Source organism: Musca autumnalis, unplaced genomic scaffold (assembly GCF_047663935.1).
Source record: "Musca autumnalis isolate F117 unplaced genomic scaffold, ASM4766393v1 scaffold_4, whole genome shotgun sequence".
Lineage (NCBI taxonomy): Eukaryota > Metazoa > Arthropoda > Insecta > Diptera > Muscidae > Musca > Musca autumnalis.
Window position 1 is genome coordinate 42885338 of NW_027411977.1, and position 12554 is coordinate 42897891.

Here is a 12554-nt window from a genome sequence, read left to right on the forward strand (position 1 = left end):
ACTTTTCTATAGGAAAAGTTTACTGGAATGAACTTTTTTATAGGAAAAGTTCACTGGAAAGAACTTTTCTATAGGAAAAGTTCACTGAAGTGATCTTTTCTATAGGAAAAGTTCATTCCAGTGAACTTTTTCCATAGAAAAGTTCATTCCAGTGAAATTTTTCTATAGAAAAGTTCACTGAAATTATTTTTTCTATAGGAAAAGTTCACTGGAATGGACTTTTCTATAGGAAAAGTTCACTGAAATGATCTTTTCTATAGGAAAAGTTCACTAGAATGAACTTTTCTATAGGAAAAGTTCACTGGAATGAACTTTTCTATAGGAAAAGTTCACTGGAATGAACTTTTCTATAGAAAAAGTTCACTGGAATGGACTTTTCTATAGAAAAGTTCACTGGAATGAACTTTTTTATTTCAGCGAACTTTTCGTATAGACGAGTTTATCCCAGTGAACTAATTCTATAGAAAAGTTCATTCCAGTGAACTTTTCCTATGGGAAAGTTCATTCCATTGGACTTTTCGTATATCAAAGTTCATTCTAGTGAACTTTTTGTATAGAAATGTTGTTTCCAGTGCACTTTCCTATAGAAACAGTGCACTGGGATGGACTTTTCTATAGAAAAAGTTCACAGGAATGAACTTTTCTATAGAAAAAGTTCACTAAAATGAACTTTTTTATTTCAGTGAACTTTTCTTATAGAAGAGTTCATCCCAGTGAACTAATTCTATAGAAAAGTTCATTCCAGTGGACTTTTCGTATAGAAATGTTCATTCCAGGTATATTTTCTTTTTTTTTATCTAGTGGACAGGATTCTCCCACCTAGGCACCTCAGGAGATATTTTCATGATATGGAGAGAGAGGTCCAGAGGTATAAGCGAGAGCCTCTTGATCAGCGAGCCTATGAGGTAGCTTACAGTACAAGGGTACAGTGAGAATTGAATTAAAGGCACTACATATAGATTGGTTAGGTACGACACGCTTCGTTTATCTGCCCACCTAAGCCAATTCCCCTGTCTCCTGATTCTTTATAGACTCAATCCAGGTTGCAGAATAATTAAATCTGGATACAGAGAAATATACGAACGAACATATTTCCGTTGCTACAACAACCATATTTAATACGATGAATACTATAGACCAAATGAATTATCCATATGATTCGATTTTTACCCGACTGATTATTACTCATTATTCTTTCCTTTTTCGTTTGTAGACTGATGGTATATTTCTGTCTTATTTTTTTCCTATTTTTCTTCATACCATACCCACTGTACACAGTAGCTGCATCATAAATCATGTGATACATATATATACTTTTTTTCGAAAATTACCAACATTATTTGTATAGACTTGTGGCTGATTTCATTTTAGTTGATGGAAAATAAATCAAATTTTATACACATCATTTTTCTTATTGGAAAATAATAACGAAAAATTGGGTTTTTTTACAAAGGATTGAAATCGAAAAAGAAAATCAAATAAATACAAAATCATCAATACATAAATCACTTAAATTAAATTTATATTACTTTACAATACAATCGCTAGTACCTACTACAACTTCTTTTCATACTGGCTTACATAAATAATAACAATACACTTATACACTTACATACATACTTTACATTCGAGTTGGATGATTAGCTTAGCCTAATGTACGTACATACCTCTACTACAAACGTTGATGCATTTTACAATTGCCATTACAATTGATAACCGACCATACCCAATCGACATAATTGGGTACTTTGGCATAAATGCCAAATTTATTGCGTTTGGCACAGCCATCACCGAACGAAGTAATGCCAAATATTGTCCAAGGATGATTAGGTTTGGTATTATCACGACAGAGTAGCGGACCACCCGAATCACCGGCACATGTATCGATACGTCCCCGTTTGTGGCCGGCACAAAACATATTTTTCGTTATGGTATAATCGTAATATACCGAACGACAGTTATCCATTGAAATTATGGGCACCTCGGCTTGATGCAATACACTGGTGCCGGCCACATCACGATTACGACGTTTACCCCAACCAATGACGGTGCATTCGATGTTTTTCGGCAATGGTTGATAGGGTTTGGGTAGGCAGGAGAATCCAATCCAGGTTGTGGTGTTAACGGGTTTGGGGAGTCTACAAGGAAATTACAAATATCGCTTAAAATCGGCTTCTTTTAAAATAGTACGGTAATGTAAAGCTTACTTCAACAGAGCAACATCACTGTCCACAGTTTTCTTATCAAAATTTGGATGTTTATAGCTTTTCAGAACTTTCAAATGCAGTTCTGTGCCATCTTCATGATCCAAATTATGCTCACCCAGGCGTACATATAACACTTTGCGTACACAATGGGCTGCTGTGAGCACCCATTGGGGAGCTATGAGGGTGCCACCACAAAAGGCTTCCTAAAAGAGAGAAACAAATAACATTAAGGAAGAAAATACATTTAATCCAGTAATCCTTACCTTAAAACGATTAAATATCGCCACCTGCCATGGCCATTCACCTTTGCGTGCCGCCTTTCCACCTATGATTTTCAACATATTGTACATATTTCGTTTATTACTGCGTATCGGGGCAATACCACATTTCAGCTTCATTGGTGTATATTCAGGTCCACGATATCCTTTACCATTCATTATAAAATCACTGACAATAGAATTGGAAATCGCTCCATCATCGCTGACATCACGGCGCCGGGTAGCTGATGGTCGCAGCTCATAGGCCGGCAATTTCTGTACTTGAGCCTGTAACCATTGTTGGCAGAAACTTCCCTCTGTATAACAATAGGCTATTTCACGTAGCACCTCACGACCACATTGTTCACGAACGCGACATTTCCTGAGGGTAAAATATATAGGATTAGATAAATTAAAATGAATTCCTTACAAATTTTCATTGGTGTGAACTTTGCTTATAAAAAAGTTCATTCCAGTGAATTAGTCCTATAGAAAGAAAAGTTCATTTCAGTGAACTTATCCTATACAAAAGTTCATTCCAGTGATCTTTCCCTAGTACATTCCAGGTAAAATTTCCTATTAAGAAGATCATTCCAATGAACTTTTTCTAAAAAAAGTTCATTCCAGACCACTTTTCCTACAAAAAAAGTTAATTCTGGTTTCATTTCAGTGAACTATTTGTATAGAAAGGTTCATTCCATTGAACTTTTTCTATAAAAAAAGTTTATTCCAGTGAAATTTTCCAATAGACAAGTTCATTCCAGTGAACTTTTCCTACAGAAAAGTTCATTCCAGTGAACTTTTCCTATTGAAAAGTTCATTGGGGTGAACTTCTCGTATAGAAAAGTTCATTGGAGTGAACTTTTCGTACAGAAAAGTTCATTGGGGTGCACTTTTCGTGTAGAACAGTTCATTGGGGTGAACTTTTCGTATAGAAAAGTTCATTGAGGTGAACTTTTCGTATAGAAAAGTTCATTGGGGAGAACTTTTCGTATAGAAAAGTTCATTGGGGTGAACTTTTCGTATAGAAAAGTTCATTGGGGTGAACTTTTCGTATAGAAAAGTTCATTGGGGTGAACTTTTCGTATAGAAAAGTTCATTGGGGTGAACTTTTCGTATAGAAAAGTTCATTGGGGTGAACTTTTCGTATAGAAAAGTTCATTGGGGTGAACTTTTCGTATAGAAAAGTTCATTGGGGTGAACTTTTCGTATAGAAAAGTTCATTGGGGTGAACTTTTCGTATAGAAAAGTTCATTGGGGTGAACTTTTCGTAAAGAACAGTTTATTGGGGTGAACTTTTCGTATAGAAAAATTCATTGGTGAACTTTTCGTATAGAAAAGTTCATTGGGGTGAACTTTTCGTATAGAAAAGTTCATTGGGGAGAACTTTTCGTATAGAAAAGTTCATTGGGGTGAACTTTTCGTATAGAAAAGTTCATTGGGGTGAACTTTTCGTATAGAAAAGTTCATTGGGGTGAACTTTTCGTATAGAAAAGTTCATTGGGGTGAACTTTTCGTATAGAAAAGTTCATTGGGTTGAACTTTTCGTAAAGAAAAGTTCATTGGGGTGAACTTTTCGTATAGAAAAGTTCATTGGGGGGAACTTTTCGTATAGAAAAGTTCATTGGGGTGAAAAGTATAGAAAAGTTCATTGGGGTGAACTTTTCGTATAGAAAAGTTCATTGAGGTGAACTTTTCGTATAGAAAAGTTCATTGGGTTGAACTTTTTGTAGAGAAAAGATAATTGGGGTCAATTTCTTCCTATAGAAAAATTTTCGTATAGAAAAGTTCATTGGGGTGAACTTTTCGTATAGAAAAGTTCATTGGGGTGAACTTTTCGTATAGAAAAGTTCATTGGGGTGAACTTTTCGTATAGAAAAGTTCATTGGGGTGAACTTTTCGTATAGAAAAGTTCATTGGGGTGAACTTTTCGTATAAGTTTATTGGTGTCAACTTTTTCCTATAGAAAAAACTTTTTTCCTGTAGAAAAATTCATATTGGTGTGAATTTTTCCAAAAAAGTTCATTGGTGAAAACTTTTCGTATAGAAAATCTTATTGGTGTGAATTTCTCGTGTAGAAAATTTCATTGGTGTGAACTTTTCATAGAGAAAAGTCCATTGGGGTGAACTTTTCGTATAGAAAAGTTCATTGGGGAGAACTTTTCGTATAGAAAAGTTCATTGGGGAGAACTTTTCGTATAGAAAAGTTCATTGGGGAGAACTTTTCGTATAGAAAAGTTCATTGGGGCGAACTTTTCGTATAGAAAAGTTCATTGGGGTGAACTTTTCCTATAGAAAAGTTCATTGGGGTGGACTTTTCGTATAGAAAAGTTCATTGGGGTGAACTTTTCGTATAGAGAAGTTCATTGGTGTAAAGTTTTCGCATAGAAAAGTTCATTGGGGTGAACTTTTCGTATAGAAAAGTTCATTGGTTTGAACTTTTCGTATAGAAAAGTTCACCCCAATGAATTTTTCTCATCGAAAAGTTCACACCAATGAATTTTTCAATAATAAAAATTCACCCCAATGAACTTTTCTCTACGAAAAGTTCACCCCAATGAACTTTTCTCTACGAAAAGTTCAACCCAATGAACTTTTCTCTACGAAAAGTTCACCCCGATGAACTTTTCTCTACGAAAAGTTCAACCCAATGAACTTTTCTATACGAAAAGTTCACACCAATGAACTTTTCTATACGAAAAGTTCACACCAATGAAATTTTCTATACGAAAAGTTCACACCAATGAACTTTTCTGTACGAAAAGTTCACACCAATGAACTTTTCTGTACGAAAAGTTCACACCAATGAACTTTTCTGTACGAAAAGTTCACACCAATGAACTTTTCTGTACGAAAAGTTCACACCAATGAACTTTTCTGTACGAAAAGTTCACACCAATGAACTTTTCTATACGAAAAGTTCACACCAATGAATTTTTCTATGCGAAAAGTTCACACCAATGAACTTTTCTGTACGAAAAGTTCACACCAATGAACTTTTCTATGCGAAAAGTTCACACCAATGAACTTTTCTGTACGAAAAGTTCACACCAATGAACTTTTCTGTACGAAAAGTTCACACCAATGAACTTTTCTATACGAAAAGTTCACACCAATGAATTTTTCTATACGAAAAGTTCACACCAATGAATTTTTCTATACGAAAAGTTCACACCAATGAACTTTTCTATACGAAAAGTTCACACCAATGAACTTTTCTATACGAAAAGTTCACACCAATGAACTTTTCTATACGAAAAGTTCACACCAATGAACTTTTCTATACGAAAAGTTCACACCAATGAACTTTTCTATACGAAAAGTTCACACCAATGAACTTTTCTATACGAAAAGTTCACACCAATGAACTTTTCTATACGAAAAGTTCACAACAATGAACTTTTCTATACGAAAAGTTCACACCAATGAACTTTTCTACACGAAAAGTTCACACCAATGAACTTTTCTATACGAAAAGTTCACAACAATGAACTTTTCTATACGAAAAGTTCACACCAATGAACTTTTCTATACGAAAAGTTCACACCAATGAACTTTTCTATACGAAAAGTTCACACCAATGAACTTTTCTATACGAAAAGTTCACACCAATGAACTTTTCTATACGAAAAGTTCACACCAATGAACTTTTCTATACGAAAAGTTCACACCAATGAACTTTTCTATACGAAAAGTTCACACCAATGAACTTTTCTATACGAAAAGTTCACACCAATGAATTTTTCGCGAACTTTTCGTTTAGAAAAGTTCATTGGGGTGAACTTTTCGTATAGAAAAGTTCATGGGGGTGAACTTTTCGTATAGAAAAGTTCATTGGGGTGAACTTTTCGTATAGAAAAGTCCATTGGGGTGAACTTTTCGTATAGAAAAGTTCATTTGGGATGAACTTTTCGTATAGAAAAGTTCATTGGGGTGAACTTTTCGTATAGAAAAGTTCATTGGGGTGAACTTTTCGTATAGAAAAGTTCATTGGGGTGAACTTTTCGTACAGAAAAGTTCATTGGGGTGAACTTTTCGTATAGAAAAGTTCATTGGGGTGAACTTTTCTTATAGAAAAGTTCATTGGGTGAACTTTTCGTGGAGAAAAGTTTATTGGGGTGAACTTTTCGTGGAGAAAAGTTTATTTGGGTGAACTTTTCGTAGGGAAAAGTTCATTGGGATGAACTTTTGGTATAGAAAGTTTCATTGGGGTGAACTTTTGGTATAGAAAAGTTCATTGGGGTGATCTTTTCGTATAGACAAATTCATTGGGGTGATCTTTTCGTAAAGAAAAGTTCATTAGGGTGAACTTTTCGTATTGAAAAGTTCTCTGGGGTGATCTTTTCGTATAGAAAAGTTCATTGGGGTGAACTTTTCGTATAGAAAAGTTCATTGGGGTGAACTTTTCGTATAGAAAAGTTCATTGGGGTGAACTTTTCGTATAGAAAAGTTCATTGGGGTGAACTTTTCGTATAGAAAAGTTCATTGGGGTGAACTTTTCGTATAGAAAAGTTCATTGGGGTGAACTTTTCGTATAGAAAAGTTCATTGGGGTGAACTTTTCGTATTGAAAATTTCATTGGGGTGAACTTTTCGTATAGAAAAGTTCATTGGGGTGAACTTTTCGTATAGAAAAGTTCATTGGGGTGAACTTTTCGTATAGAAAAGTTCATTGGGGTGAACTTTTCGTATAGAAAAGTTCATTGGGGTGAACTTTTCGTATAGAAAAGTTCATTGGGGTGAACTTTTCGTATAGAAAAGTTCATTGGGGTGAACTTTTCGTATAGAAAAGTTTATTGGGGTGAACTTTTCGTATAGAAAAGTTTATTGGGTTGAACTTTTCTTATAGAAAAGTTCATTGGGTGAACTTTTCGTAGAGAAAAGTTCATTGGGGTGAACTTTTCGTAGAGAAAAGTTCATTGGGGTGAACTTTTCGTAGAGAAAAGTTCATTGGGGTGAACTTTTCGTAGAGAAAAGTTCATTGGGTTGAACTTTTCGTAGAGAAAAGTTCATTGGGTTGAACTTTTCGTAGAGAAAAGTTCATTGGGGTGAACTTTTCGTAGAGAAAAGTTAATTGGGGCGAGCTTTTCGAGAGAAAATTTCATTGTGGTGAACTTTTCGTAGAGAAAAGTTCATTGGGTTGAACTTTTCGTATAGAAAAGTTCGTTGTGGTGAACATTTCGTATAGAAAAGTTCGTTGTGGTGAACATTTCGTATAGAAAAGTTCATTTGGGTGAACTTTTCGTATAGAAAAGTTCATTGGGTTGAACTTTTCGTAGAGAAAAGTTCATTGGGTTGAACTTTTCGTAGAGAAAAGTTGATTGGGGTAAACTTTTCGTAGAGAAAAGTTCATTGGTGTGAACTTTTCGTATGTACAAGTGGAGAAATTCACATCAATGAACTTTTCCACATAGAGTACGCTTTTTCTACCATTATCTTCATATTAATGGACTTTTCTAAAAAATTGCTTTGAAAATATTGGTGACTTACTTATATCTCCGCGTTGTGCACTTTGGTGTGCATTTTGTCCATCTACTCCATTTGGAATAAATCCTCCTGTGCTTCGGTATTAAATGATCTGGAGTTGCTCGCTCTTTGGCCGGCGAAGCGCCCGTTACATTTTTATATTCGTTATAATCACCAAAGTCTTCATAGGACATATCACCTCCGTTCTCTTGATTATCGCCATGACTCAAATCAATATCGAAATCTTCATATTGGAATACATCCCCCTCAGAACCATCATCATCAAAGGTTTTGGTACCCTTTGCATCTTCTCTGTGGCGACGATGATGTCTATGTTTATGCCTTTGGGTTCCATGGGACCTTGAACGATTCTTGTGCCTTATGTGTTTTACATTCGAGTTTAATGTCTGTAAATATTCATTGGGTGGTTGGGCAGAACCTAATTCATTTAGAGCATCTTCAACTTGTTCCTTGGAATAGTCCAGCAGTTCCTCACGTACCGGAATATCTGGGTAACTGATTGGTGGTGATGTTGATGTTTGGGTATTTGGTCTTTTTCTTTTGGCTTTTATGACATAAAAATCTACTTCATCATCATCGTCTTCCTCCCAATAATTGTGGCTACCACCACCACCACCACTTGTGGTGCTTACATGTTCGGCAACAAGTTCCTCACTTTGTATTACAGGATGTTGTTTATTCAACTCAGTTGGCGGGCCAATGGGGCTCAGTGTGGGCTGATGCGTCTGACTGCCAACACTTGTTGCAGCAGCAATGGGTGCTGCGGCTGCAGCAGCCGCTGCATTAATTACAATTGTCGGCGCTGCATTACTAGTGTGTTGCTGTTGTTGTTGATGCTGCTGCTGTGTAGTCTGGACACCATGCGGTGGTAGACTGCTTGACGTGCTTGTTGACCATTTACCATCATCCGTTGCCGGATGACATCTACAAAAGTTGAAGGAAAGAAATTTGTTATGTTGAGACAAATTACATTTGTAGGAGATTTATTTTGGAGAAACAAATGGAATCTGTAACATTTGTCTGTAGGAAACTACATATGACCAAGCATTAGAAATATCATTTGTTGTGTGGGAGATTTGGTGTGGGGTGCTGTAAATTTCTACAATTGGGTCAGTTGTGAAAGGCATTAAAAAAACAATAATATTATATTATTTTTCAAAGGAAAAGTTTATCAGGAGAGATGTTTTGCATATCGGAATATATTTTATATTTTTTATTTTCCTAAAGAAAAGTTAATTACTGTGAACTTTTCCTATAGAAAATTTCAAACCAGCGAACTTTTCCTGTAGAAAAGTTCATACCGGTGATCTTTTCCTATAGAAGTTCAATCCGGTGAACTCTTCCCATAGAAATTTTATTCCGGTGTATTGTTCCTATAAAAAATTTCATTCCGTTGAAATCTTCCTATAGAAAAGTTCTTTCCAGTGAACTCTTCCTATAGCAAAGCTCATTCCAGTGATCTTTCGCTATAGAAAAGTTCATTCTAGAGAACTTTTCTTTTAGAAAAGTTTATTCCAGTGCACTGTTCCGATTAAAAAGTTCAGTCCAATGAATTTTTCCTATATAAACGTTCATCCCAGTGAACTTTCCTTATAGAAAAATACAATCCAAAAAACTTTTCCTATAGAAAAGTTCAGTCCAGTGAACTTTTACTATAGAAAAGTTCATTCCAGTGAACTTTTCCTATAGAAAAGTTCAGTCCAGTGAACTTTTCCTATAGAAAAGTTCAGTCCAGTGAACTTTTCCTATAGAAAAGTTCATTCCAGTGAACTTTTCCTATAGAAAAGTTCATTCCAGTGAACTTTTCCTATAGAAAAGTTCATTCCAGTGAACTTTTCCTATAGAAAAGTTCATTCCAGTGAACTTTTCCTATAGAAAAGTTCAGTCTAGTGAACTTTTCCTATAGAAAAGTTCATTCCAGTGAACTTTTCCTATAGAAAAGTTCATTCCAGTGAACTTTTCCTATAGAAAAGTTCAGTCCAGTGAACTTTTCCTATAGAAAAGTTCATTCCAGTGAACTTTTCCTATAGAAAAGTTCATTCCAGTGAACTTTTCCTATAGAAAAGTTCATTCCAGTGAACTTTTCCTATAGAAAAGTTCATCCCAGGGAACTCTTCTTACAGAAAAGTTCATTCCTGTGAACTCTTCCTTACTTATTTTATATTTTGTACTTTTTATACCCTCGGCATTTATGCTAACGGGGGTGTTTACACTTTCATACGGGCAAAATGTGCCTCATCGAAATAATAATTTTAGACCCCAAGTATGTTTGGACAAAATCCGTTTCAGACAATTTGGAGTTGATTTAGCCATGTCCGTCTGTCTGGCTGGCTTGAGCGCACGATAACTCGAACGGATAAACCGAATCGGTCCAAATTTTGGCTTTCGTTATGTTTTGTCCAAAATTAGTTTAAGTTTGAAGATGGGTTATATCGGTCCACCCCTTCCGGAACCTCCTCCACAAAAGTTCGAAAATGTTCGGAAAATTTGTGAAGGGAGTGACCGATTTGGTTCATACTTTTCACATCATGAAATTTGTACCAGACTAACATAAGGTTCTAATATGGACTCAATTGGTCCACTCCTTCAGATACATCCCACACAAAATTTTCGGAAAAGTTCACTTTAGGACCAGCTCTCGAATCGCTTCACTCTCTTCACTGCCTCTCATACAACGGTACAAGCCTGAGACGTGCAAAAAAACCCTATGACACCGTGTGTAGTAGAGTTGTATAGTTCATGTACGAACTAGTTCAATTGAACAATTCATTGAATAGAGCGTATGAACTGTATCAGTTGATATAGTTCATTATAGTTCAATAGTTCACTGAACTATAATCAGTCGGCGACCGTACGATCAACGAACGAACGATTCACAATCTAGTTCAACATGTCGTTCACATATGCATAAAGTTACGCCGTCGTCAGTGTTATGTGATGCCTTCGTAATGCGATGAGTTTGTTTACGTTTTGGATCAAGATACAATGAATAGCTGTTCGAAAGTGAAGATTTCTTCAAAAACACATCAAATTCCACATATTCCCATATTGAATGTGCCTTGTTCTGGATAGAAAAAAAAAAAAAAAAAATAAAAAGAAACACACACGCACAAAGCTTAGTCCCAATTTACATTAGGCGAGTTTACTTGCGGCAAGTGTCAGTTTGTAGGTGAGAGAGGGTGTTGAGAGGCAAAGGGTTACCATATGCCTCACCTCCCTCTCCTTCAAATTGACAATTGCCGCAAATAAACTCGCCTAATGTAAATTGGGACTTATTCGCATTGACAGTTTCTACACACACACACAACATAACATTTTTGCTATTGTTTGTTTCTATTTGGTGTATGTATGCGTTTGATTGAATGATCCGAATGAATGAACTGGATAGTGAACTGGATAGTGAACTATGAACTAGATTACTGAACTAGTTCAGTTAAAAGAGCTGAACTATTGAACTAGATCTTTCAAATGAACTAGATTGTACAACTCTAGTGTGTAGTGGTTGGAGCGCAAGATATCTCTCGAAAGGATCTGACGATTCGGTCCAAAATTTTTCCTTCGTAATATTTTGTCCAAACTTCGTTTAAGTTCGAAGATAAGCCATATCGGTCCACTCCTTCAGGTATCTCCCACACAACATTTTACGGAAAATTTCACTTTAATTTCGGACAAGTTCACTTTAAGACCTGCTCTCGAATCACTTTGAGTTTTGTTCAGGCAACTTGTATTCGGTGCCACAATTTTCGAGGCAAGATGTAAAAACCCCATAATATTTAGTGGCTGGATACCACTAAAACTCTCTAACTGATCAACCGATTTGGTCCAAAATTTGGCCTTCGTCATATTTTGTCCAAACTTAGTTCCAGTTCGAAGATGGGTAATACCGGTTCACCACTTCCGGTTTATCCCCCCAATATTTAAAAAATGTCACTAAAATGGTATGCACGATATCCCTTGAACGGGGAAACTCATTTGGTCTAAACTTAGGATCTTCTAATATTTTGTCCAAATTTAGTTTAACTTCTTAGGGAACCTCCCCCACAAAAATTCAACATTTGTGTCTAAGTGCAGTTTAGGATCTGATCGAAGTTCCTTTGGAAATGTATACCGAAGCTGTTCGTTGTGGTTAAAGCGATATTATGTTTTCCGTGGACAAGTCCATGCTTCATGGCATACTGGTCCAAAAGATATACGATGACCCACTGAAATGACTAGTGGGCGCGATATCTATCGAAATGATGTGACTCCCAAAATAAGGTACATTCCCATAATGAGCTATGTCGGTCTATTCCTTTAAATACCTCCTCCGCAACATTTTTGAACGTTAATCCTAATCCACATTTTTGTTGGCAAGTTCAAATGTCCAAAAAGGGCCAACAATTCTGTAAAGACCCTAAAATAGATTCGATCTGTCCGTAGATGAAAGCTTCACACCACATAGGCTGAGGGTATATCTCTGTCGGCAAAGCCGACTGATACTTTTTTACTTGTTGTTTAATATTTTTTATGTTATATTTTTATTTTATATTTTTTATATTTTATATCTTATATTTTATATCTTATATCTTATATCTTATGTTTTATATTTTATATTTTGTATTTTA

At 35.7% G+C, this 12554-nt stretch overlaps 1 protein-coding gene across 2 annotated transcripts in view; it reads right to left on the reverse strand.

Moving 5' to 3' along the window:
• Positions 1–781: 781 nt before the first annotated feature.
• LOC141400858 (uncharacterized) overlaps positions 782–12554 on the reverse strand; it is a 169705-nt gene continuing 157932 nt past the window's right edge. For both annotated transcript variants that reach the window (XM_073980458.1, XM_073980459.1), the window contains exons 6-9: positions 7954–8874; positions 2471–2846; positions 2208–2410; positions 782–2138 (exon numbers count right to left, since the gene is read on the reverse strand). In XM_073980458.1, the coding sequence (XP_073836559.1) occupies positions 1673–2138; positions 2208–2410; positions 2471–2846; positions 7954–8874 (1966 nt within the window). In that variant the 3' untranslated portion in view covers positions 782–1672. The remainder of the gene's footprint in view (positions 2139–2207; positions 2411–2470; positions 2847–7953; positions 8875–12554) is intronic.